Source organism: Neopsephotus bourkii, unplaced genomic scaffold (assembly GCF_033783945.1).
Source record: "Neopsephotus bourkii isolate Nb327-2 ecotype Australia unplaced genomic scaffold, CSIRO-AGI_Nbou_v1 NB_1630, whole genome shotgun sequence".
In the NCBI taxonomy this organism is placed as follows: Eukaryota; Metazoa; Chordata; class Aves; order Psittaciformes; family Psittacidae; genus Neopsephotus; species Neopsephotus bourkii.
In genome coordinates this window covers 4,408,095-4,435,790 of record NW_026902105.1, presented here as the reverse complement: position 1 = coordinate 4,435,790, position 27,696 = coordinate 4,408,095, and the positions used below count along the sequence as shown (strand labels likewise).

The 27,696-nt window shown below is 40.4% G+C and overlaps 1 protein-coding gene across 6 annotated transcripts in view; it reads right to left on the bottom strand.

Annotated features, from left to right (window-relative positions):
* Positions 1-27,696, bottom strand: part of OXR1 (oxidation resistance 1) — a 262,445-nt gene that overhangs the window by 220,820 nt on the left and 13,929 nt on the right. For 3 of the 6 annotated variants that reach the window (XM_061373373.1, XM_061373374.1, XM_061373380.1), the window contains exons 1-2: positions 20,688-20,805; positions 2,984-3,062 (exon numbers count right to left, since the gene is read on the bottom strand). In XM_061373373.1, the coding sequence (XP_061229357.1) occupies positions 2,984-3,062; positions 20,688-20,790 (182 nt within the window). In that variant the 5' untranslated portion in view covers positions 20,791-20,805. Of the gene's footprint in view, positions 1-2,983; positions 3,063-20,687; positions 20,806-27,696 lie in introns of those variants that run through there. The other 3 variants (XM_061373377.1, XM_061373378.1, XM_061373379.1) reach the window with 1 other exon arrangement.

Here is a 27,696-nt window from a genome sequence, read left to right as displayed (position 1 = left end):
CTTCATTATTCAGTCCATTCAACAGGGATTATCCACTATAAATAAACTCTGTACACAAAACTAAGAGAAAGATATAAATAAGAAAGGAACCAGGACACTATGTATCTGATAACTTCTAAAGATCTGGTGATAGGAAGTGACTCAGTTTTTGAGACAGAGTTTTGCAATTTCATTAAATGTTTTGTGGAGATTCTAACTAGCAATGTATCATCAGAACTAAATAAAAATTTATTTTACAATAAAATAAACATTAAATTATCCTATCTTATAGAAGAATAGCTTTGTTCCTCATGATATTTCCAGGTAAATACAGTATTTCTTTCCAGGCAGAGAATTAATGTAAACAAACTGTCCTGGGTTCAGCAGTTGCAGTCATTTTTTCTCCTTCTTAGTAGCTGGTGCAGTGCTGTGTTTCTGACTTCCAGCACTGATAACACCGATGTTTTTAGTTATTGCTCAAATGTTTAGTCTGATCAAGGACTTTCTGAGTCTCATGCTCTGCCAGGGAGGAGGGGAAGCCGGGAGGAAGCAGAGACAGGACACCTGACACAAACTAACCAAAGAAGTATTCCATACCACAGCACGTCATGCCCGCAGTGTAACTGGGAGTTACCAGGAAGGGCTGATTCACTGCTCGGTCGGGCTGGGTATCAGTCGGCAGGTGGTGAGTGTTGTATTCTCTTCCCTTGTTATTTCCTTTATCATTATTATTATTGGTGGTAGCAGCAGTGGTTTTGTGTTATACCTTAGTTACTAAACTGTTCTTATCTCAACCCATGGGAGTTACATGCTTTTCGATTCTCCTCCCCATCCCTCCAGGAGCAGGGGGAGGAAAAGAAGGGAGGGAGTGAGAGACAGACTGTGTGGCTGATTTATGGCTGACTGGGTTTAAACCACGACACAAACCCAAGCTTTTCAGAAACTTCAAGTTTTAGGCAGTCTGTTTGTAGGTGTTTATAACTTTTTAAAAATTATCAATAAAATCTCAAGATTTTCTTGTTCACAGTTAGCAGTCCTCTGTGAAAATAAAATTCAAAATGCACTGCAATGAGGAGAACAAAATACCTGACAAGTACTCAGTCGCTGTTCTAACTAAAATATGGTACCAATTTCAAGAATACTTGATGTAATTTCCTAGTTTACACATAAGAGGCTGCTAGTATGGAAATCCACGCAGCCTCTTCCCATCCCAGAAGCAGGAAATCCTTTATTTATTGTAAATGGTTTAAAACTGTCTGTGCAAAGTGCAAAATAGCAGAACACAGTACAGAGGAGAAGCAGAGAATTTAATTTCCCCAGATGTGCTTTTTTTCATAAACCCTTGTTTGTGGCCACAAAAGAGAATTTCATATTGTCTGTAATATTCCTTATAAGGAATTTTCATTTGCATAGTAATCAAGATTCAATCTGGGAGGAAAAAAGAAAGAAAAGAACGACATTTCAAGGCTACCAATCAAACACTATTCTTTACTTTGCCATTGCTTTACAATGCTAAGAAAAGATAAAGAGACTATCCTAGGAGTAAAAATGATTAAATTAACATGGAAGGAGCTCATATGCCACTAAACAGTGGCAAAAATAACTAACACACCTGAATGTAATGTAACATAATGTGTTTATTTCACTTAGCAGAATGTCTTTAGTTAACCTGAGTGTTAATGTTCTGCAGAGGCAAACAATTAAAAGCAGAAATCCTCAAATGGGAAGTTTGCAGTTCCATTACTGTACTCTCAGCGACAGTTATCTTCAACTCAGCATATTGACAAAACAACAGATTCTGCACTTACCTAAAAATAAGACCAAAGTTTCCTCTTCTTAAAAAGCCACTACCATTTCACACAGACACAAAATACCCCATTGACTGTGTTGCCTCATGAGGCAGCAGTGCCCGTGCTTGCAAGAGCACAAGGGACCAGCAGCCCCTGGTAGCACCTGACTCAGGTGAGGCTGCAGCTCACACTGAAGCCTTGTGCAACCACTGTGGGAGCTGATGCCTCAGAAAACCAAGCTGCTTTTTCTTACTTGCCACCCCCGATTCCTGCAGGCATGTAACATGCTGCTTCCTATGTGCTACTTAAGGGCAAGCTAGCTTCCCCTCGTCCCAACAATTCAGAAGAGATAAGCTACTTCTCCAGGTACCAGGTTACAGGTGCTCTGCCACTCAGAGGACAAATGTTTCCGTAGGCTGCCATGTGACTGGGGCACAAACATTGAAGTCTTTGACTAGCTTGTACTAGAAACCTAAAAGCCTACAAACAAGCACAAAAATCAGGGAGTTCATATAGGAGAGGAATGGTCTATAGTACCTTTGTTCCACAGAAAACTCACACTCCCCCTGTAGAAAACCCATAGGTGCTGGTACCTGGGCAAGCTGGTGCTGTGACAGCTTGTGCAGCTGCAGGCATTGGTGTGGAAGTATGACCATGCTGTCTGCTGACAGATATAGGATATCTGATACTTAAGAAGAGCACTCAAAAATGCAGGAAGTAGACAGCATGGATTCAAAAATGTTGGATTTTGGGTTTGTTTGGGTTTTTTGAGACATTTGGGGTATAACATTGAATCATGCAGAATAAGAGATGGAGGTTACCTTCTATTCAGTATGGACTCTGTGAAGTGGCAAAAAACAACCTATCCTACACTACTGCTTTGTTGTCCTGGTGTTACTTTCCAAACCCCAAAAGCAGGAGGGCTGCCCTACACCACTAGAAGAGTGCCTTCTTTAGCATTCTTGCTGTGACCCATAATGCCTTGGGGATACCATTTGCCTTTGCGCTACATGGCCTGTATGCCACATGTCTGTCAAAGCAGCCAGAGCTGTACAGCAAAGAAAACCCAATCACTAGACTAAAAAGAGCAGTATAGCTAGCTCGTGTATTTTGTATAACAATACATTCAGAAAATGTAAAATTTTCAGATTAGAGACACAACAGTGACACTATTTTTGGAGATGAAAAGCATAACAACAAAGGTGAAAACTGACCTCTTAGTGCCAAACATGATGCTGAGGGCTTGTTTCACATTTACAAATGCACTGCTCTGCACAGGCTGTTTCTGTTGACCTGGATGAGAAAGAAGCAAGAGAGAGATGTTTAGATCAAGCAACTCAGGACCTTGATTTTAATATCCTGAACAAAAAGCACATTAAACACCCTACAGTGCAACTTCAGAGAATACCTGGTAATTTTACACAAAGGCTAGCAAAACAATGTAAAGGTTAACAAACAAAAGACAGAAGTTAAAAACCTAAGACCAAATCCTTAGGGCTTAAGCGCAAGGTTGTTACAGCAGTTATTCCACAAAAGAGTTAAGTATGGTAGTGGAACATCTAAAAGCCCTTGCTCTGAAAGGGAAATTCATGTGCCCAAGTGAAATTTGGGTGCCTCAAAGCAACTAAACAAGATCTTCCTGAATTGCCAGTCTGAACACAGCTATATAAATTTACATCTTAATTGCATTTTGGTGCAATTTGTTAAATTACTATCTTGGTATTATTCCAAAAACAAACCATTCATATAAGTAAGAAATTTCCTGGAGCAGGCATATGAAGCATGAACTTCAGAAATGTTATTCTTTGAATAATAACAAATTCCAACCATTACACAAAAAAATAAACACATAGAAAAATAAAAGAATAATGGAATAACCAGGTCAGGAGGAACTGCCCAGTCCAACCCTCAGCTCAAACCAGGTATCAGATCAAAGATCTGTCCGTTGACTTTTGAACATCTCTACAATCTCTCCGGGGATCCAGTTTTGGTACTTCACTACCATCACAGTAAAAACATTTTTCTCAATACCTAATCAGAATTTTCCATGTTGTAACTTGTGCTCACTACCTCGTATTGTAGGACTGTATAGTTACACAGAAAAGGGTAGCTCCTTTTCTGCAGTCCAGGTCCCCTCAATAGCAGCACTGTCCTCCAGCACATTGCCTGCTGCCTCCAATTTGATGTCATTCATAAACTTGCTTAGGCTGCACTCCATCTCATCACTGATGTAGAGCACGAACCTTCCTTCTGTTGCCCAAAGTCATCAGCTTTCCTCCTCCTCTGTCCTGAGAGCCACCTTCCACTACTTTTTCACACACGGTCTGCATCTGTGCCTCCTTCCTCATTTTGTGTCGCTCAGGCTCTTATCTTTGCAGAGTTTATGCAAAGACCCCAAGTATCCCCTCCTTACTTCTCTGTTGATGCATGGTTTGCTCATTATTTCTGCGGTTCCTTCCCTGTGGAAGTCAGCTCCTCCTTCAGTGTGCCTGTCCCCAAGACAGGCCCCCATCACTAAACCCCAGCTTCTCACCTCCCTCCGTGTGCCTTTTGGGTCAAGGCCTCCAGCATGCCAAGGAGGTTAGTGTCAGTCACTGCCAGGAACGTACCTTATGGGGTGTGAGACCATCACTGCACACCCTCCAAGCCACCCTAGGCAAGTTTAAGCAGAAATGCTCTGTGACCCTGCTGTGCTAGCAGCTGTGACAAGGGTGTCACTGCTGTTCCCCATAAGCTTAGCCATCCCAAAGCAGGAGACAGCCATTCCCAGCAGCAGCCTTATCTGGGCTAAGGTGCCAGAAGCAGTGCCCAGAACTGGAAGCAGAGACTCAAACGGCCACACAAACCAGGAAGAGCAGCCCAGGCAGTGCCCTGCATGCTCCCAGCCTCACAGAGTCCCTCCTGCAGCCCCTGTTCACAGCACTCCAGCCTTTCACTGCCTAAGGAGCAGCTGAAGAGCAAGTGGAAATCAGAGACAAGCACCAGCCCCTCCAGCTCGAGGCTTCCCACACTGGTTCCCTTCCCATGAGACTGCAATGGCTCCAGACATTGGTTCATTTCCCTTGTGAATGCCATCACACATGCCCACTGCCCTCACAACATGTAATTTTGATGCTAATGAAACCATTCTGCCCTATTCCCAAATGTTCAGCTTAAAGCAAAAAGACACAGCTTACAAAATAAATAAAATTCTATCCTAATTTAGTTGATTTTTTGAAACGTAAATGTGCAATCTAAATACAAATGTTTTGTTCATTAAGAAGAAGCTGTGATTACATGATCCTGACTGACAGGAGGACTTTTGTCTACAAACTCACTCCTAAATTAGTAAGATGCTCAAGGGGACTTCATGTCTCTATGTCAGACCAGATAAAATGACACCAGGTAAAATGTCTTGTTACTCCCAAGCAAGGAAGTGGCATTTTCACAGCACCACATTTCATTAGGAGTCTGGGCAGTGACATTTTTGTCTCAGTTTATCAGCTGATCTTAAAGCATTTCCTTTTTTGTTTTGTGTAAGGCTTTTTGTTTTGGTGTGGTTCCTTCACTTGTACAGCTGCAACGAGTCAAAGGGAGCCTCCCTCTTCCTTCTCATGCCCTCTTGTTCCAGAACCACTGCCTTGCAGCTGGGCAAGCAACACAAAAAACATCAGCTGAAGTACATTTTCCTTCCCATAAAATTATTCTATTTTCTCTGCCACTCACTAAATCAGTCACTTTACACTGAGAGCATAACAAATACATGCTCCAAGTTAACTGTCTTGATCGGGAAGTTCTAAAGCCTCTAAGCCAAGTATCCACTCCAATTGAAAAATCAATGGATTTGGGGCATGCATATTCCCTGCATGTTTTGGGAAATCATACTCCAATGCACATTTATGATTGTCAGGTTAACTTGGAGCCTAAGCTATATCTACACTGTCAGATACACAGCACAGAGATGGAACATGGATGAGATTAAGGACTGCAACTCAGCCTCTGCCCCAGTGCACACATTAAGTATCTCAAGCCATTTAGACAGCTTATTATATAATGTGGAGCCTAAATCTGCAAACACACTACAAAGACCTGAGTCAGGCATTCCTCTTCTCTTAGAAGTAGCAAGGTTCAAGCTCCTTAGTTTAATTTTCAGAATTATTTAGGTTGTGACCTGGAAGTCCAGTTTCCATATTTGAAAATGATACAGTCACTTAAAATCCCAGGAGCACACCAAAAACTTTAAGCCCAGCTTATTCAATCATTTGATGGTCATCTGTTTCCACTAAAGAGCATCATTCACAAGCATTTAATCTATTTTAAGCACCTTACATTAGTAGGTAAGGCTGCCTTTATATTCATAAGAATTTCAACTGAAGGGCTCTGAAGCTTTCTGTATCCTCTTGGATATAAATAATATTAGTGATGACATAAGGTACTGCAGTTTCTCAGAACACAGGACAAGTTATTTGAGGAAAATAAACAGGTATGAAACTGCTGAGTAGCTGAAGCATCCTCCCTGGATGGTGACTGGTGCAGAAGTAGGAAGAGCAAGATGCTGGATGTTACCACCTGTACCAGCAGAAACTTTGCTGGCAGCATCACCTTCCTTTTCCTTGAGGCACAACCATATTCTTTTCAGAAAAAAAAGAAAGAAAGAAAAAAAACCCCAACCAATATAATCACCAAACATATTAAATGAAACATTAATTTGGACTTTGGACATTTTTTTCCCTTTACAGAAGGTTTTTGCATAGGAACGCTTCCCATAGCATTTCACTGGCTTAGTGAGGGTAGTTGTGTTAGCTACAGCCTTCCAGTGGAATCTCATCCTTCTCTGATAGAAGGTACCATCCTCAGGGTAAAGTGTCAGAACAGCCTGGGAGAAGTATCCTTGCTCTCTTCTAAACAGCCATCTAAGAAAGCCTGTTTAAAATAACAGACTCACTTTGCACTAGAGCACATGAGAAATACTGTTTATCTGTTAAAGATGCCATTTTATACAGTAAAACTGGCACAAAAACTCAGTAAACCTTTTCAACTACACCTGGTATATTTAAGCATAATTCACCCACATAGATCTGAGTACAAGTATCACGAGTAAAATATTTTTGGTTAAGAAACAATTGTATTAGGATAAATGTGGCATTTGAAAAAGAAAACTGTTCATACAGAAGTACAAAAGAAGATCTTTATCAGTGACCTGGAGGAGGCAATGGGCTGCACTGTCATCGAGTTTGCAGATGGCACCAAATCAAGGGAGATCAGTTGATATGCTTTAGGGCAGGGCTGTCATCCAGGGAGATTTGGACAGGCTGGAAGAATGAGCTGATGGGAAACTTATGAAATTCAGCAAGGACAAATACAAAGTCCTGTACTTAGGAAGGAAGAAACTCTTGGAATGGCACAGGCTGGGCACTCCGACTGGAAGCAAGCTGAGCACAAGCCAGCAGCATGCCGCGGTGCAGAGATGGAGAATGGCATCCCAGACTTTACTAGCAGGAGCACAGCCAGCAGATAGAGGGAAGGATCAGCCCCCTTTATTCCAAAATCACCAAGCCGTTCCTGAAATAATGTATCCAGTTCTGCAACCTGCCCTCAATGCAAGGACACTGATAGCCTGGGGTCACTTCAGCAAAGGCCCCTAAGCCAGCCAGGCTGGAGCATCTGCCCTGTAAGGAGACTGGGGGAGCTGGGCTGCTCCAGCTGGGAGAAGGGGTGGCTTCACAGGACCTAAGGCTCCTTCCAATACCAACAGGGGAGTTATCAAGAAGACAGAAGCAGGCTCTTCACAGCGATGCATGGTGGAGGATGAGAAACAGTAGGTGTGAACTGAAACAAGAGGGTTTGACTGGATATCAAGAGATGCTTTTTACCATGATCACAGTTGGGCAGTGGCCCATACTGCCCAGAGATGTTGTGCAGCCTCCTTCCTTCAAGTTTCTCAAAACTTGGCTAAATAAAGCCCTGATCAACCCAGACTGATCTCACTGCTGACCATGCATTGAGCAGCAGAATGGACTGGAACCCTTTTGAAGTGCCCTCCAACTTGAGTTATCCTGAGATCCTATGAGTTTACTTAAGCTACAGTATGACGAAGTGACAATGAGAGCTAACGGGGATGAAACAACCTTTGCACTTCAGTTAAGCTTTACATGTTTTATATTGATCTAAATTCTTCATACACTCCAAAGGCAGGGCCTTTGTGTTGATGGGCCCCTCTAAAGGACTGCAGTACTACCCAAACACTTCCCTATACTCAGCTACATCACCCACTGTTATATACATTTTTTTAAACTGTACTTTCATACATTTGAGGGCTTTTGAGTAATTCCACCCAATGCTATCAGAGATTAAAAACATAAAAAATTGGAATTCAGTGTGTGATAGTATTACACTTAAATAACATCCCTTACTAGAAGTTACTGATTTGCTGGCGCTTGTTAAAAAAATATTCTGACAAACGCACCAGTACCCTTGAAGATACCAAAAGATATAAAAAACAAAAAAGAAGAAAAGGATAAGATCACCTACAGCAGAACATTTCCGGTAGGTCAGTATTTTTCTCCTGCTCTCTGTCTTGAAAACATTGGTTTTCTCCTGCATATTTCTGCCTTCTTCCATACCTGGGGAACGCTACAGACTATTTTAATATAGCAGCCTGAACTGCTCAGAGTAAAAGGACCTGAGTGAAATGCAAATCTATCCAAACCACATAAAACAAGAAAACGTCACCTGAATTTTCAAATACTTTACATATCAGAGTAAAAAACTAAGGTACAAAGTAACATGAGAAACTTTCACAGCAAGTAAGCCCTTTGCAGTATAATAGCATATTTAGCTAGGATCACAACATCTTCCCAAAAGCTGTGCTTCAGAAAACATGACTTACGCCTACTCAAAGTAACCAGGAACATACAGGGTTAACCAGAATAAATGTAATGGCCCCGAGGATACAGTGAGACTGATTACTTCTGGCCTTAAGCTCTGTGACACCCTGCTCCAGATCACTCATTTCAGCCTTTGTAGTGCATTGCACAACCATTTCTAAATTAAATCATTTATTTAAACATTTACAAAACACACATTTATTCTCTATATAGTTTAGCTTGATTTTTTCTGGTTTGCTTAATTAACACTTGAAACACTTAAGACTTGAAAAAAGCATACCTTAACATTCAAATAAACAATTAGCAGTTTAGTTTAGCAGCTCCTGGTGCTAACTCTTTATTGGCTTCTTAAGCAACTTAAATGATAAATAAATGAGCCAATAAAATGAAGTCCTATTCAAATAGACCAAAACAAAATGTAATTACTAATGTAAAGACTGATTTATCTGAAAGGTAAATGAAATCTTTAACAGCAACTCTCATGCAGTGAAATAAACCTGACTGCCATCTGTTGTTGATTAAAGGTCAATTCAGTACCAAGAGTTTAATAAATAATTCATTTTGCCTACTGTAAATCATGAGGGTAGTCAACATTATGGCCATCCAGAAGTATTAGCACTCTGTTTTTTTCTGATATCTGAAGGGAAAGTATTTAGAAATATAAAAATTAATTTCATATATTTCACTATGGTGATTATTTTATCTGTCAGCAGTCTTTTACAGCAACCAAAGATCTAATATTATTGTCTATTACGATTACATTTGTAATCCTTAATCTTCTTACACTTCTAGTTTTTTCTTTACAAATTAATTACATTATGACTGCTGTATGCTTTTCATTTGAATGACAGTTTCCATGTCAGATGTTTTCTTCTTCCAAAATGAAGTTAAATATTTCTGGTTTTAAGATGACAACAACAAAGAATTACCAGTTTGCCTCTTCATCCCACTGCCAGCCTGGGTGACCTCATCTGATAATCCTTCTTTCATCCTTTGTTTCTAAATCCTCATGTTTCATTCTTTAAAACAGTATGATCACCAAAGCCTCAGGATATCCTTCATTTTCATTTGCTTTCTTTTGTTTCTCTTCCCTTCCTACGTTGTACAATACCACTTACGTATCTTTCTCATGTCATAGCTAAGCACAGCTTCTGCCACAAAGTCCACACAGTTTATACAACGCAGCAACGCAGGTGTGCTCCAACTCATTCCCTGTAGATCATCCGCCTTTGCCTGTAGGTAACTCAAGGCAAATCCCAACTACTATAATAGGAGAGAAAAAATTTCTTGGCAAGCTCTCTGTGAGCATGCTAAAGAAACATATTGATTTTTAAATAAGACTGATAAAAATAAACAACCATTTGCCCTGGGTATTTTTCCCTCTTTCACCTTCACAGCAAACACACAGCTTCCTTTCCCATGATTTCAGGATGAAGGGACATTCCTCTACATCCTTCAGATCATCTTAAAATATAAATTCCTTGGAAATCAAAGCTAGGGAAAAAAAAAAAAAACCAAAAACAAACTGCTTCTCCTTCTCTAGGCACAATAGCTGGGGTATAAATTATTGAATAAGTAGTGAATGTGACTACAAACAGAAAGTATGCATAGGGAGAAGACTCACAGGGAGTAACCAGGGCAGATCAGGATTGCATTATTTTTTTTGCAAAGAGGTATAAAGCCTGGTGAAGGGGGGGGAGGGGGGGGATGAGGAGGAAGAGGTGCTGAAATTTAAAGTAGACTAAAAAAATTGGCTAAAAGATCCCTTTCCAAAAGCTCACCTGAAGTCAATGAACATTAATGAGAAAACTAAATCTGCTGAGACAGAAATGGCAGCTGCAATGGTTCATTTACTTCTCCTGTAAGATGTGAAGTTGGTGCGATTTATCCATCCCTTTCTTCTTTGGGAAAATGAAGATTATCCCAAAGCAGAAACAAAAGGATCATGACCCTAATGTTCCCCAAAGCTGAAGTAACTAACACCACTTGCAGCAGGCAGGCTGCAGCTTTCAGACATCATTCAATGACAATTTTCCTCCAGTAGCAAGGGAGGTCCTACTGTCTTCAGGCCTATTCTGTTTTTTAAGGCCAGTACCTCAGCTTGTGTCCCTTTAGTTGTACAAATATAATGCTATATAGGACTACACTAAAATCAGACAGCTGAAATAAATCAGATTAATATCCCACCTTAAAAAAAAAAAAAGAAAAATCTTTAAAACTTGGTATTTTCTGAAGAAAAAAAAGCAGACATTTCAAAGGTGTAGTGTACAGCGCAGGTTGCACGGGCACAAGGAGAGCATCTGTGAACTCTGGCATCATAAACATAAATCATAATCGTATATAAATCATTATAAAACAGACTTTAAAGTCAAAGCAATATCCGAGTTCTAACTTCTGAAATGGTCATTAAAGGTTATAATCTGTAAGAAATATTTGGACCCTCTGTAAAATTAGTTCTAAAGGGCATTTCAAAGACAGGTCTTAATCTGCACAGGAAAGACACAATATCTCAGATTACATATCCCATGTATATAATAAATATAAAATCAAGAGTGTGTTGACCTTGGTGCCCATCAACTTTTGTTCCCCCTCCTCAACAGGACAAGGGGATAAAATAAGACAGATATCTCATGGGTCAAGATAAGTATAGGGAGCTCAGTCACCAATTACCATCACAGGCAAAACAGACTCAACTTAGGGAAATTATTTTTTTTTTGTAATTAATTGTAGCAGAGTAGGGCAGTAGGAAATAAAAGCACATCTAAAACCCTTCCCTTCATTCTGGGCTTCTCCATCATGGGTCCCTTCCATGGGTGCAGTCCTTCAAGAACAGATTGCTCCAGTGTGGGTCCCTTCCATGGGGTGCAGTCATTCAGGAACAGACTGATCCAGCATGGGTCTCCCGCAAGGTCACAAGTCCTGCAGCAAACCTGCTCCAGTGTGGGCTCCTTTCTCCACAGGGTCACAGGTCCTGCCAGGAGCCTGCTTTAGTGCAGGCTTCCCATGGGGTCACAGCCTTCTTTCGGCATCTCCCTGCTCCAGTGTGGGGTGATCCCCAGGCTGCAGGTGGAGATCTGCTCCACCATGGACCTCCATGGGCTGCAGGGGTCAATTTGTTTCCCTATGGTCCCTTCCACAGGCTGCAAAGAATTTCTGCTCTGGCACTGGAGCGCCTCCTCATCCTCTTTCTTAACCAGTCTGCTGTTCATCTCTTTTTTCCTCCTTTTTCAATTTTTTTCCCTTACTCCTCTCATACAGCTGCCACAGCTTTTTTAACCTTTCTTAAGTATGTTATTGAAAAGGCACCACAGGCATCACTGACAGGCTCAGCAGTGGGTCCCTCTTGGAATGCCTGGCACCAGCTTTGTTAGACAAGGGGGCAGCTCCTGATGTCTTCTCACAGAAGCCACCCCTGCAGTCCTACAACTACCAAAACTTTGCCGTGTAAACCCTACACACAACCACCTCGTTTCAAGCCATTTCAGAAACTGTGTATCAGATTTCTGTGTATCATTTTCTAATGCTGCAGACAAAATATAACCTGGTTATATAATGTACAGCAGCAGAGGGAAGACTGCAGGGATCATAAGTAATTCCACAGAAATAGAGATGTAGTGATAAAACAATTCCTGGGACCAAAGCTTATGAACTGCTCTCTTTCTGTACTCTTCTGCATTATTATGAAATGTAGTACTATAAGCTCAGTTCAGTATTACACAAGCATTGTATTTTTTAACAGATAAAAGCCCTCTCCCCTCAGAGTAAAATAATGTCAACTAAACGTGATCAGTGGCAGCGAACAGAATTATACACACCTGAGACTCCAGACAGCCCAAACAAAGATAGAAACCTTTGGAGAATGAAGAAATGGAAATGAGCTTTGGCTGCAGTTATCTAATTCTAAAGGGAGTAGAGTACAACTTGGACAGACAATGCAGAATGTCAAGCACACAAGTTTATTAGCTATCAGTATAAAAAGAGTCATTACAGGGGTTTTGTTCCTGATTACAGATGTTACAGACAACAAGAGTAATAGATTCATCTTCAAAATATATGGATTTTCTTTTTCACATTTTGACTTTTAAACTAATGCTATGATAAAGATTTCCATTTTAACTACAGTTCTAGTGATAATTATTTATATCTAGAAATAAGTAAAAAAAGTCACTTAAGTGTACAAAAGGATGTAAACCAGCAATTTCAACATATCAATTTCTTATTAAATAGGCACTCAAGCACTTTCACTCAATCTAGTCTGTGATATTCAAAAGGAGGAAAATAAAAAGAGGACATTTACTCAATACAGTCTGAAGGTTATTTCTGCTTAGTCATTAGCTGGTTGAAGAATATATCCCACGATACGATAATGCAGATCTTCCTGACTGTATTACAAATGCTTCTTCTGATACAGTTCACTGACTAAAAGTCTTCCCTAATCAGCTGACAAATCTTACTGATGTATTCCTGTATTATAAACACCAAAAAATCCCTTTCATTCATAATTACTGTGGCTGTCCCACTGCCATTCAGTTATGACAGTAATGTTTTCTACAATATCTTCTGAAAGCCATAAATACAGAAATAATAAAAAAAAAAATTACAATACCTTGTTTTCCTTTCACAATTTATATATATCTTGTTTTGCTGTATCTCACTTCTGCTCCTGTTCAAGAAGAAATCTGACTATACAGTGAAGTTCTCTGATGGAATCAGATCTAGGAGTGCTGCAGACTATAGACTGCCACTCCCAAACCTTTTGGGACAGATCTGTAAGAACTGGTGAACAGGTTTTCAAGGTAATGGTCACACTTCTGGTTTTGTAAATAACTAAAGTATTCCACTTTTTGGCACTAAGCCACTTTCAACCCACCAACCACAGCTGAAGCCAAGGTGGATTTATCATAACGGAAAAGTCTTACACCTGACTGTAGCCCTAAAGGTGATTCTTAATTTCTCTGCCTGTTCCAAAGAACACCTGGCTGCAGGGACACTGTGACTTTCCACTTCTCAAGATCAACAGACCAAGTCTTGCTGTTTTCTTTTCCAGCCAACTAAATTCATGGTAAATTCGGAAGTTACAAAATTGGCTCTCACAGAAGAAATGATTATTAGAAGACATTGAATTATTTTATAAAGTCAGCAAAAACTAAATAAAAAAAAAATTGGATTACCCCAAAACTAAAAACTTTCAAAGATGATGTGTTCAACTCTCTTAAGGCTGTATTTGGCAGATAGGTGGAATGAAGTTCCACATGGAAATGTGATCCAATGAAGTGGATCACATGGGTGTCAGCAATTTAGGGAAAACAACAGAGCTAAAAGTGATCAGGAGTTTACTTGCTTCACACTCTATGGCCAAAGCAAAATGTGATGTATTTAAGCCATTTGTAATATACATTGGCTTAACCATAACCTGTTCTTGAAAACCTCAAAAGATGGGAGGTTGTACAATCTGAAATACTACCCCACTATCCTAAACATCAGAGATTTGTTGCTGAAAATAATATTCATTTCCACAACTCAAGCCCACTATGTATTACATTCCCAGCAAACACAGAGAGTAATTCTTTACCCTGTTTCTCACTAAGATATTTCACATATTTGAGCACTGCTCTCATGTCTCCTCAGTGCATGTCTTCAGGTCAAAATCCCCTTAGAATTCACTTTTTCATAAAGGTCATGTTTTCTAGACTTCTGGTCATCTGTCTTCATGTTTCAAAGTGTGAATGGCCAAAACTGGAAACAATATCGCATGCAGAGCTTAGTAAAATGGGATTTATCTTACATATGGCAACCCTGGTTTTATATTCAAGCTTGATACTTGCTTCGTTTCTTCTTCGGCACTCTACATCAGTAGCTAACAGTCAGTTTGCTATTGCTCTCTCAGTTTTTCCCCCTAGTGTTTCTACACAGATCATCATTCCCTGTTTTGTGCTTTGTAAATTCAGAAAACTTACACTTCTCAAAATGAATTTATTAACGCACTCTGTGATTGCTTCATCCAGGTTCCCATGTATTTTAGCGGGAAAATCACTATGTTCATATGATTTAAGGTTTAATAAATAAAAATAATAGAACACCTAGTCCATCAATCATCACTGGGGTCAAAGGGTCTTTGATATTAAAGCTAGAACAGGTAATCTAAATGCAGTATGCTTTTTCACCATCACCATGCTCACTGTCATCTACAAGTACAGGAAATACTGCAATGTTGTTATACCTTTGCTGTCCTCAGGCTAAGAGCTGATAAGAATAAACTGAGTTAGAGAAGAGATTGAGATGATTTTCCCATCTCTTACAGCTTCAGGTAAGTTTTGAAAATCACCTAGAATGCAAGATGTTCCTGCTCATTTTCTTGATGTGTCTGCTTTCCTAGAATCATAGAATAGTTAGGGTTGGAAAGGACCTTAGGATCGTCCAGTTCCAACCCCCTGCCATGGGCAGGGACACCTCACACTAAACCATGCCACCCAAGGCTCTGTCCAACCTGGCCTTGAACACTGCCAGGGATGGAGTATTCACAGCTTCCCTGGGCAACCCATTCCAGTGCCTCACCACCCTAATAGTAAAGAACTTCTTTCTTATATGCAAACTTTTCCTTTCCTTTTGTCTCTTAATTCTTCTCGCCTTCAGTTTAGTTCCTCTGCTCTTCCTCCCCACAAAACCCCCCAAAAGAAAGGAAAAAAAAAAAAAAATTCAGATCTGGTCTGTCAGAACCTATACTCTGCAACAGCAACATTGCCTTTGACAGGAAATACAGCTAAAACCAAGGTCTTGCACAGTACTGAGTTGGTACAGGTTTGCCAAGTCTCTGAACAGGTACCTACGTCATACTTGTATTTCTTTAACAGCTCTATAAGCATCTGTACAAGGAACAGATGATGCATTTCATTTCTCACTGTTCTCTTCCTTATTTCTGTGCATTCATTTCTTTTTTTCTCCTTACAGGCAGGATCTGACTCACACAGTAGCAAAAACAGTAACCATTTCAACCTGTCCAAATCAACTTCCTCATTTCGCTGAAAGAAATATTCAGAGATAGTTACCAAAAAAACTGCCTGTAGCTTAAAACTGTGGGAGAACAGGATTGTTAATGTGAAAGTCTGTGTTAATAACAAGTTACAAGAAATTTTAGTAGAACAGAGTATTTCAAGTTGGAAGGAACCTACAGTGATCATCTAGTCCAACTGCCTGACCAACTCAGAGTTGACCAAAAGTTAAAGCACGTTGTTAAGGGCATTGTCCAAATGCCCCAAATACAGGCTTAAGGCATCAACTACCTCTCTAGGAAGCCGCTTGCAGTGTCTGACCATCCTCTCAGCAGAGAAATGCTTCCTAACAATCAGTCTGAACATCCTCTGGTGCAGCTTTGAATCATTTCCATGTGTCCTGCCTCTGGATCCCACAGAGAAGAGCTCAGCACCCCCCTCTCCACCTCCCCTCCTCAGGAGATCATAAAGAGCAATGAGGTCACACCTCAGCCTCCTTCTCTCCAAACTAGAACAACCCACAGTCCTCAGCCACTCCCCACAGGACATCACTTCCAGCCCTCTCACCAGACGTGTTGTGCCTCTAGAGGCAACCTTCACATCCTTCTTTAATTGCGGGGCCCAGAACTGCATCCCAGATTCCTTTCTGCAGGGCTGCTCCCCAGCCACTCCTCTCAGTTTGTACTTGTGTCTGGCATTATTCCATTCTAGGTGCAGCATCCAGCATCTGTTCTTGATAAATTTGTGATTGAAGACTAGACGCCACAAGTTAAATCTGAATGGTAATATGATCCCTTTAAGTATATAAAAAGCCCTTTCAGACCGTATACACTGTTGGAACAAACAGCCCGTAAGTCTACTCACATCAAATAGTTTATTGATAAAAGCAAGAAAATCATTTCGGCTCTTGCAAGAAAATTATGCATGGTCTAACTCCTCCCAAAGAAAGATAAACGTGGGAATTGCAGATCTTAATATAAAGACTTGAGCCTCTCAACCTTGATTCACCAAAATGCTTTATGTACTGCTGGTTTACAGCACTGCCGCAAAGAGATTACAGAAGGTCTAATCAATGCAAAGGTGTTAAAGAAGTTTTAAGAGATAAGTCCATCATTTGTTGAAATTACTTCATTCCAGAAATGGCACATTTCCTTTCAAAATTTTTCATATCAAAAAAGAGCAGTGAAGGAGCTTTGCAAGTGGTTATTTTCCTAGCCAAAATCTGACAAGGAAATTGATCCTCTTCCAAGAAGAGCTGGAGAGTTGTCCTTTGGCAGCTCTTGTTTGATACCTCAACATATCTCTGCAGGGAAAAAAAAAAAAAAAAAAGAAAGAAAAAAAAAATCTTTCTGCCAGAGGTACAAGATTTATGGTCTGAATGAAAAGGCAGGGGGGAATCAAACAACGATTCAACTAATTCTAACTGTCCAGAAGGTTTTGCTAGTATCTTTTGGATGGCCTTGGTGTGGAGAAAAATGAAGGGTCCATCATGCCATCATGGGATCCACAGGCTACTACTACAGGCATGCATAGCTCTCTCTGCAGTACATGCCATCACCTTGGTGTCCAGTAGAAATAACCAAGGGATCTCCAGAAGCAAAGATTTTCCTCTGAGATGCACATGACCACATCTGAAGTTCAAAGCTGTCATACCAATATGCTGCCTGTAGGACAGGTACAGAGAAATATAACATGCGTTGGTAATGAATTGTGTAAACTGATAGAAGTGCAAGGATCTGCTGGAGACTCAGAAACTGTATTTTGTAAGGGAAGAATAAAATCTCCCAGAAAGTAGTAGGTGAATCAGGCTTACTGAGATGCCTTATTACTTGCTAAATCAAACACATGGGTAAGTAAAACACTTAACAGCCTATAGCTCATAGTCCTGAGTTATAACAACATCTGGGAGTACTGCATTCGCCCTGTGTCATAAAAACTGTCCCCACACACACCTTTTCAGTTTCACTATTGTCATTCTGTTGGAGTTTGAGGTTTTCGAGCTCACCAAAGAGCTTACATGCAAAAATGAAATAGCAAAGCTAGATTACTATGTGCTTATCTTCAGTTTGGCTCTCAAAATTAACATTGTGACAGAAGGGTACATTATCAACATCAAATACAAATTTCCAGGAGAAGAAACCATTAAGATTTAGATTCTACTTTATTTATTTAATGTTTCACCTTCGGAAGAGGCAATTTTCTCTTGCCTCAAATCCATGCAAAAGCCATCAGTCCTCTTAAATATCTGGAATTTCCTCAGGTGCTGGTAACTTGTGAATCCCAGTCACAGCACACTGGCATGGGAGACAGTCCACAGGCTTCCAGGTATGCCAAATACAGATGAGGGTTCTGCAGGGTTTTGGAGAAGGCTGCCCAGATGGTACCTAGCCCTAAGGAAGACCAGCTCACTGACTGCCAAACTAGCTTCAGACACATGATCTGCAACTTCTTTTTCCTAGGACATTTTTTGGAGAAAAGGTACCATAAAAGGTCACTCTCATCTCTATTGGCTCTGGCACATCCTTGGGACTCTAAATTTCAGCTACTAGAAAAACTGAAGAATAATTCTTGACAAGCAAAATATAGGTATATCAGGTTTTGCAACCAGAACAAGCCTTTATTTTGGGTAATATGGAAGACTGATAAGAGCTGGTTAAGAATACAGATAAAGCTAATATATTTTGGGTACGACTTCCTGGAGTGGGTCACATTCATCTGGTGAGTCAGCTTCAAAGTCCTCAGTCAAGAGTATCTCTCAAAAAAATATACAAAAAAAACACACTGGGCCCTGGAAATCCCATTTGAAGAGATTCAATAGTTTACAGCAAGCAAGAACATCTAACTAAGAAGCTGAGACAACTGCTCAATGAACATAAATGAAACTGGTCATGAATCTCTTTCTTGGCCTTAGTGCACATTATTCTAAATCAGAATCTAAAAGTATTTACGAATCTCTGGAAAACATAACTTTTTTTAGGTTCTAGATACAGGGATGTTCTGTTTTAACAACAGCATGCAGCCACTATTCTGTAAGACCCTGCAACTTCAATAAAGTCACAGAATCACAGAATCCCAAGGGTTGGAAGGGACCTCAAGAGATCATCTGGTCAAACCCCCCTGCAAGAGCAGGGTAACCTAGAGTACATCACACAGGAACTTGTCCAGGCAGGCCTCGAATATCTCCAATGTGGGAGACTCCACAACCCCCCTGGGCAACCTGTTCCAGTGCTCTGTCACTCTCACAGTAAAGAAGTTCTTCCTGATGTTAACGTGGAACCTTCTATGCTCCAGTTTACATCCATTACCCCTTGTCCTATCACTGGGTATCACTGAAAAAAGCCTAGCTCCATCATCCTGACACCCACCCATTACATATTTGTAAACACTGATGAGGTCACCCCTCAGTCTCCTCTTCTCCAAGCTGAAGAGACCCAGGTCCTTCAGCCTCTCCTCATAAGGGAGGTGTTCCATTCCCTTAATCATCTTTGTGGCTCTGTGCTGGGCTCTTTCAAGCAGTTCCCTGTCCTTCTTGAACTGAGGGGCCCAGAACTGGACGCAATATTCCAGATGCGGACTCACCAAGGCAGAATAGAGGGGGAGGAGAACATCTCTGGACCTACTAACCACACACTTTCTAATGCACCCTAGGATGCCATTTGCCTTCTTGGCCACAAGGGCACATTGCTGGCTCATGGTCATCCTCCTATCCACCAGAACCCCCAGGTCCCTTTCCCCTTCGCTACTTTCCAGCAGGTCAGTCCCCAACCTGTACTGGTACATGGGGTTGTTCTTCCCCAGATGCAAGACTGTACACTTGCCCTTGTTGAATTTCATCAAATTTCTCCCCGCCCAACTCTCCAGCCTGTCCAGGTCTTGCTGAATGGCAGCACAGCCTTCTGGTGTGTCAGCCACTCCTCCTAGTTTACTGTCATCAGCAAACTTGCTGAGAGTACACTCGGTTCCCTCATCCAGGTCGTTGATGAAAATATTAAATAGCACTGGTCCCAGCACCGTCCCCTGAGGCACTCCACTAGTCACAGACCTCCAGCCAGATTCTGCACCATTGACCACAACTCTCTGCCTTCTTCCCTTCAACCAGTTCTTGATCCACCTCACTACCTGATCGTCAAGTCCACACTTCCTTAGCTTATCTATGAGAATGCTGTGGGAGACAGTATCAAATGCCTTACTGAAATCAAGAAAAAACACATCTACTGCTCTACCATCATCCCTCCACCTAGTCACTTCCTCATAGAAGGCTATAAGGTTGGTCAAACATGACTTCCCCCTCATAAAACCACGTTGGCTGTTCTTAATAACCCCCTCATCCTTGATATGCCTAGAAATGGAGTCAAGAATAAGTTGTTCCATCACCTTTCCAGGGACGGAGGTAAGGCTGACCGGTCTATAATTACCCAGGTCCTCCTTCTTGCCCTTCTTGTAGACTGGCGTGACACTTGCCATCCTCCAATCCTCAGGCACCTCTCCCATTTCCCATGACTTACCAAAGATGATGGAGAGTGGCCTAGCAATGACCTCCACCAGCTCCCTCAGCACCCGTGGGTGCATTCCATCCAGACCCATTGATTTATAGATGTGGAGACTGCATAGCTGATCCCTAACCCAATCCTCATCTACCAAAGCAAACTCCTCCTTTGTCCTGACTCCTTCTGGGGCAATAGGAATCTGGGGCCCCCAGGGAGAGTCTGCAGGAGTAAAGACAGAGGCAAAGAAGGCATTCAGCACCTCTGCCTTCTTTATATCCTCTGTCTCCAGGGCATCCACCTCATTCATCAGTGGGCCTATATTGCCTCTTGTGTTAGTTTTATTTGCTATCAGTCTTAACACACATTTTGTAAGAAAGACGTAAGTAGTAAATAGGCCATCCTGCTCACCCTCAACACCCTGAGGAATTCAATGTCTGTTGCATAGCAGAATCCAAAAGAGTCAGAATTTCCAGAAGGTGGAAGCAGGCAAAACATTACCATAGCTTTGCTGAAACAAAAGCCACCACATCAATACCAAAGATCAGGAAATTATTGCTGCAGGATAATGACACTGACCCTTGGATTTTTCCACTCCCAATTTCCATACTCCTTCTGTTGAAAGAGACAGTGTTATTGTGTTGTTCTTTTTATAAGAAAAAAATACATTTAGAAACAGCATTAGAAAACTAAAGAATGCAACAACAGCAAAAGAACTTACAAAACCTTTACAATCAGAATGCTACAGTTTGTGTCACAAAGTTTCCAAGACAGCAGGAAAAACAGCAGTCAAACCAGAAGGTGAATGTAAAATAAATAAAAAGCATCAGACAACTAGATCAGAAACAAATGCACCCTTAGAAATACTTTGAAATTCCAGATTCCTCAAGAACTGGTAAAACTACTGCTACAATTACTTATAAACATGGAAAGAATATTCCTACAAGAAGCTAAATACAGCATTCTTGGGTTTATTTTGCCTGAGAAAAGATATCACAGCCTGATCAATGAGAAGTCTTGAGCAGCTGAAATTTATGAGCAGCTTGAAGCAATCACACGCACGTCAGATGCTAAAATACATTTTTTGAAGACACAGCAAAAATAAAAAAAAATTAAATCACCAAACTGTGTAGAGAAAAATAGACATTTTTCCTCCTAACTCGCAGTTAACAGTTTCTTAACTGTTAGCAAAATTGAGTTGTGTTAGCTGGTTACTTTGTACATAACTATAAAGCATAACACTTCTCCTTTCTTTATTTTTTTATTTCACCAGCTAAGAATAACTAACAAAACTGAGGATCAATTTATTATTAAGATCTTTCATGTAGGTCTCCCGGGAGGCACAATCTGAAACTCAGAAGCAAAGTCAGGAAAGATGTTATTGCCTTTGGGTAGCCAACATTCATCACAGCAGGCAGCCTTATTGTCCAGCATTCTGTAACAGTTTCTCAGTAGGGAAGGCAACATGTAGCAGCACAACGAATTGCAAGATAATGCCTAAAACCACAGCCTCTGGTTTACAGAGAGCTGGTTAGAAATGAGTGCTTACAGTGGCAGTGGAAGAAAGGCAGAATGACTTGGTTCTCTTTTTAGTCCTGAAGACTGGTAAACATGTGCCATTCTGCGTCATGTTTAGAAACTTCAAAATGAGGTTTTTTTCCCCATTGCTTTTTATCTGGTCATTACTTGCTTACCTCTCTTCTACAGTTCTCTGCTGAGCTCTACCAGTTATGATATTTTATCTCATCACAACAGGAACTGAATATACCCAGGAAACACCTAGATCATTAACATACAACAAACTGTTTCCCAGCTCCTTATACAACAGGCAGAACAATCACTGTCAATTTCTGGTTTACTTAAAGCATCTGAAAAAGTTGAACTGTCAATCACAGTCTTAGAGTTAGTTGAGAAAAAAAGATATCGCAAAGGTTTACAGTCAACAATTTCATACAGAAAAATGAGTCATTCAGCTCTAAAGCTTTTCTACGAATAGTGGCCAGCAGCGGAGTATGTTAAGTTGAAATGGAACTGACTGAAATTTTCCATCAGAGGCACTATGGCACTGTGCATGTTTGCATGTACGCACACACACGTGTGTGTAAAAAAGGCAGTGGTTTGTAAAATGGCTGTTTTCCTATTTCTCATTAAATCTGCTTCAGATTACCTTGAAACAGATTTTGAAACTCAATTTACAGATCTGTTCCTCATTTTTTAAGTGGCTCCACTCACCTCTATGGGCTCAGTTATTTCGTGTGAATTAAAATATCAGCAGTTGGCATCCTACCATAGTGAGTAACGACAGAGTGAAGGACTAAAACACCTGAAGGCAAGATCCAAAATACCTTATTTGATGGCTTTAAATCCAGAAGTCCCACTCAGTTCTTCTAGTGAAGCAAGGCTACACTGCTGTCAGGAAGATGAGAGGTATGAAGCCAAGACAGCAAGTAGGTGGGTGACAGATGCCTCAGTTTCCTATAGAGCTGATCGATTATGCTTTATGAAGTATCTGTCCACTAACTGCAAGAATAGGCCAGGACATGATGTGCTGCATGCCACATTCACAGTGGTGAAATGCTCTGCAATATCAGGGCCTAGTCTTTTTCTCTGGGAAAAATCAGGGGTCCAGGAAGTGTAAAGAAATACAGCAGCTCCCGGAAGACTTTGGGAGACTTCACAAATCAGTGAATACGAAATCAATTAAATTCTGTTCAGGTGAAGATGTTGCCCAGTCATCTCCTGTTTGGTCAGCTTCAGGTATGCTTTTGGTTAAAAATCAAAAAAAAAAAAACAAGAGTAAATGGCATACTTCTCTATTAGTGGTCAAATTGGCTGCAGCCAGCACTTGCGAAAAATGCGTCCTGAATAGCTACTTCATTTCTGGATTTGACATTTTTTAAATCATGAGGTGAAAAGGTCACGTAAAAGGAAAATGAGTTACTGCAGAGCAGTAGCTACATCCACATTTGCCACTGTACTCTCACTCTGCAGCTACAAGACACAGATCAAGTGCTGATACCCTGAATGGGCATGAAATATGAAAAGCCCTCCAGGCACCCAACTTCCCATACGAAATGCAACAGGAGTACCATCACTGCACTAAAGGACTGAGGCACTGCTGACACAGGCAGGATTGACAGGCATGAAACTAAGCTGAGGAAAATGCAGAAAGATGTAGTCCATGAAGTCTGGCCCTATTTTCTTGAGAAAATGGAAACTGTATTAACCAACCTGACACTTTTTTGATTGGCTTAATCTCAGGAAGAAGAAAGTGTCCAAGCACACTTCTGAGGATGAAAAGTCTCAGATATTCACAGTAAGCAACTTCTGCTGGTGCTTTTCGTGTGAGAAATGGAAGAAACAAGCCACTGGATTTTAAAATATTATTGCTGTGGCATGTAAAATATTAATCACTCTAATTCTTTTCAAGTACCTTATTAGAAAACAAATCTACTTGATATTGCTTCAGTCTTGCAAATGTTTTGCTTTCAAGCAATTATACTATAGTCATATTGCCTCTCAAGACAGTTTCTAATAAGAAACCCCATTAACATTCAGCACTTTAAACAGGTAGAATTTGAGTTTGGTGTTCACATTTTCTTAGCCAGCTAAATGATGAACACAATTTATTTGGCATAATAAAAACAAAAACAGAAAGCAGTAGAGACAACACGTCCAGCAGGGAAATGCTTTAATACAGCTTGGTATTAATCATTTAATTTCACACAGTGACTCCTAAGCAGCACTGGAATAGGTTGCCCAGGGAGGCTGTGAATGCTTCATCCCTGGCAGTGTTCAAGACCAGGTTGGATAAAGCCTTGAGTGATATGATTTAGTGTGAGGTGTCCCTGCCCATGGCAGGGGGGCTGGAACTTGATGATCTTAAGGTCCTTTCCAACCCTAACAATCCTATGATTCTATGTGTACTGTGTGTCCATAAAAATAATGGGAGGAAAAAATTGGATGCTCTAATACTTAAAGGATGTTGATCACTGGGGATTAAAAGTATTGCATAAGAATATGAAAACAGCACCAGTCTTCAGCTATGGGATAATGCAGCTATTTGAAAAATACATGTCAAAAAGATCTGTCTTCCATTTTTCTTCATGCAATTTAGGAAATGGGAAAAATGCATTATGCTCTTCTAAAGCTTCATCACTAGATGAAGCACACCCACAATGAACAAGGTCAACAACTGTATCTGTTTACAAACAGTCAGATTATGAATCTGCTAACTTGTGATCCTGAAAGCTCCTTACAAAGTCAGATTAATGTGGAGTTTCTGTTTATCATCCTGACATAGCTGAAGAACCTCAGATCCAAAGAATACAAACAGCTCCTGTTTTCAGCACTGTACATTTCAATAAATACCTCTCTGCCTATTTCCTGAATTTACAGTGAAATGTGTGCAACACTGCCAAGCAAACTATATGGAAATCACAATTTGTCTATCTGGGTATATCATAGAATGGTTACAGTTGGAAAGGACCTTAAGATCATCTAATTCCAACTCCCCTGCCATCAGCAGGGACAACTCACAGTAGACCATGTTGACAAAATCAGTATCAAAGAATTGAAAAGATAGTTACTGTATTTTAGCAGTAAGTTACACCTGCAGGACATATACGTATGCAAACCAGAATTTAAACCCCTTTGTCCAGCAGTGAACGAACTGAACCCTCATGTTTAAATACTGAAATTTAATAGGGCACAGACCTCACAGGAGTTTATAGTGATTTCATTTTAAGTGGCTCAGGACTAAGTACATGTAGCAAACTGCAGTGACACAAGCAGATAGCTTGGATTGCCCCATCTGTCACCCTACCACAGGGTCTTGCAATGGGCCTGCCCTTTTGGGAAGCTGTAACTACTCTTTGGAAGCATATCTGCTTCTATCAGAAACCCCATTTTGCAGCAAATGCTGTTTTTCACAGCTCTGAATATGGTCTATAGAGCTGACATCCTTCCTTTCTCTAAGATTAAAATTAAGAGGGCAGAAGATAATAGAAATTAAACACACACTGTCTATACATAAACAGAATTTGAGAAAAGTGTGAGTTCATGTATTTAATAAACTAAATATTAATTACTTTTTCTAAGCCCTTAATCAACCCCTCGGTTAGAGAACACAAATCAGCATTGTTCAAGTCATGGCTAGTTTAGGAACACACACACATTCTCTACTTTGGCCCAAAGGGGCGGAGGGGAAAGAGCGAGCATATTCAGTACATACGAACCTTGGCTTTGGGTACGTTTAGAAAGATGAGCTACAGGAGAGCAAAACAGCCCAGATGGCAAGCAATGGTACCAGCATGCAATCATCTGCCATGGTGGCAGAAGCATGCTCCAGTTGCCCCTCTTCTCCCCATGGCATCCCTGCCAGAAATGGCAATCTCCTAAAAACAGAGATCGCACAGCAGGAACACACTGGTTCATCTCCCATGAGACTGGAAGAGGGCAACTCATTCAGAGTCTACGAGTATTATACTTTGTCTCTGACTGGGCTTAATCTTACCACTACATGAATTTTATTCACTTCTATGTGCCTGACCTCACTACTGTATTTTGCAGTAGCCAAATGCAGGGAGAGACTAACGATGAGAAAAGATGTTTCTGCAAAAAATTAGTCTTTTTTTTTTTTTTAAGAATTTGCAAACAAAAATAAAATCTAAAATTAAAAACTGCAACTCATTAAACTGTCTCTAAGATGCTGCTGAGGAACTTCTCATTTTGCCTTATCTCAACCATGCATTTTTCCCTAGTTTTCTTCCCCACATGAAATTATGCTGCTGGGCTTTTTTTGTTAATTAAAAACAAGGTCTCAAGACTAAATCTCACAACAGCAGAAGAAATTGTTCCCTCCAAGAATACTTCAAACTGATCCTCTGTTATATGACAGGAATTTTAAATATCGGGAAAAAATAATATCAAAACCTTCCCATTCATATTAAACTATAATTTGTGAGTAATGTGTGCAATAACATCTAAAGAATTTGTAAGAACTCTAAGTCAGAGAAATTTTTTTACTAGACCTTATGAAAGAAGAATAAAAATATTAACAGAATAGAAGAATCCACTGAAGATAAACATGTTTGACACTGAGCGAAGTCACAGACATGCTCAAGACACAGTACATTTCAAATAGAACATGAAACACTGAAAGTATCTGGACATATCTAAATATAATAAAAAAACATTTCCGAAGCCACTCTATTTAATATACCACTGTCCAAGTCAGTCCCACTCCAAGACAACAAACTTCAAAACACATTGCCCCAGAATAACATTTTAGATTAATACCTCTACAGATGGAGTTTGCAGCTTAATGAATAACAAGTAGTATGAAATCTTTCAGCCAGAATTATACCCACTCAAATCTGAACACAGGAAGAAGCACAGAGGTGAACAGAACGCCTAAGGCTGTACTAAAAAGCCTAAATACTTGCTCCTCCTAGAACTCCTAAAACTAAAAATCTTTCATCTTAAGTACTTGGAAGAACATGGTATGACTGACTTGAGGTACTGACATCAGCCCATCCACTGAAAAACAGACAGCAGAACTCCTAAAGAAATACAGCATCACAACAGCAGAGCTGAATCAAAAAGCTACCAAACCTGCAAAATCAGTTCAGTTCTTATGCTGTACTAGAAATTCAATTCACTCGGAGAAAAAGCAGACTGGTTTCACAGAAGGTAGCATCTTGACTCAAGAAAATAATGGTAAGTCACTCTCAAGAAGAAATTACACTATAAAGCAATTAAAATTCACCTCTTCAGTCATGAAACAGCATGAAGGTTTACTTTGTCAAATGAGAGAATATTGCTGACAAAAATGAACCACACTGCTAAGGAAGTAATTGCATGAGAATGACTATACTTGCAAAAGGGGGTGTAAGTTTTCCATTTAGGAATTCAGAAAATCTAAGAACACAAGCAGAGAAATTCAAAAGTAGGCTACATCGATTCAAAAAGGATCAATATAAAATTGTCTCACTGCAGAAATGCTCAGCTTGTCAGCATGCTTCTAACATCTACCTATTTTGTGGCCAAGGACCCAAGAATGACTTTTTGCTTTTAATTTTCCAACAACATGTACATAAACAAAAAAGAAATTACAGTGACAGAATTCAGTTACCAATTCTATGATTCTGTGAACACAAAAGTTCACAAGATCATAGAATGGTTTGGGTTGGAAGGAACCTTAAAGCCCATCTAGTTGTAACCCAACTCCCACGAGCAGGAACACCTTCCACTAGACCAGGTCATAGAATCATAGAATAGTTAGGGTTGGAAAGGACCTTAAGATCAACCAGTTACAACCCCCATGCCATGGGCAGGGACACCTCGGACTAAACCATGCCACCCAAGGCTCTGTCCAGCCTGGCCTTGAACACTGCCAGGGATGGAGCATTCACAACCTCCCTGGGCAACCTATTCCAGTGCCTCATCACCCTAACGCTAAAGAACTTCTTCCTTATATCCAATCTAAACTTCCCCTGTTTAAGTTTTAACCCATTACCCCTTGTCTTATCACTACAGTCCCTAATGAAGAGTCCCTCCCCAGCATCCCTATAGCCCCCCTTCAGAT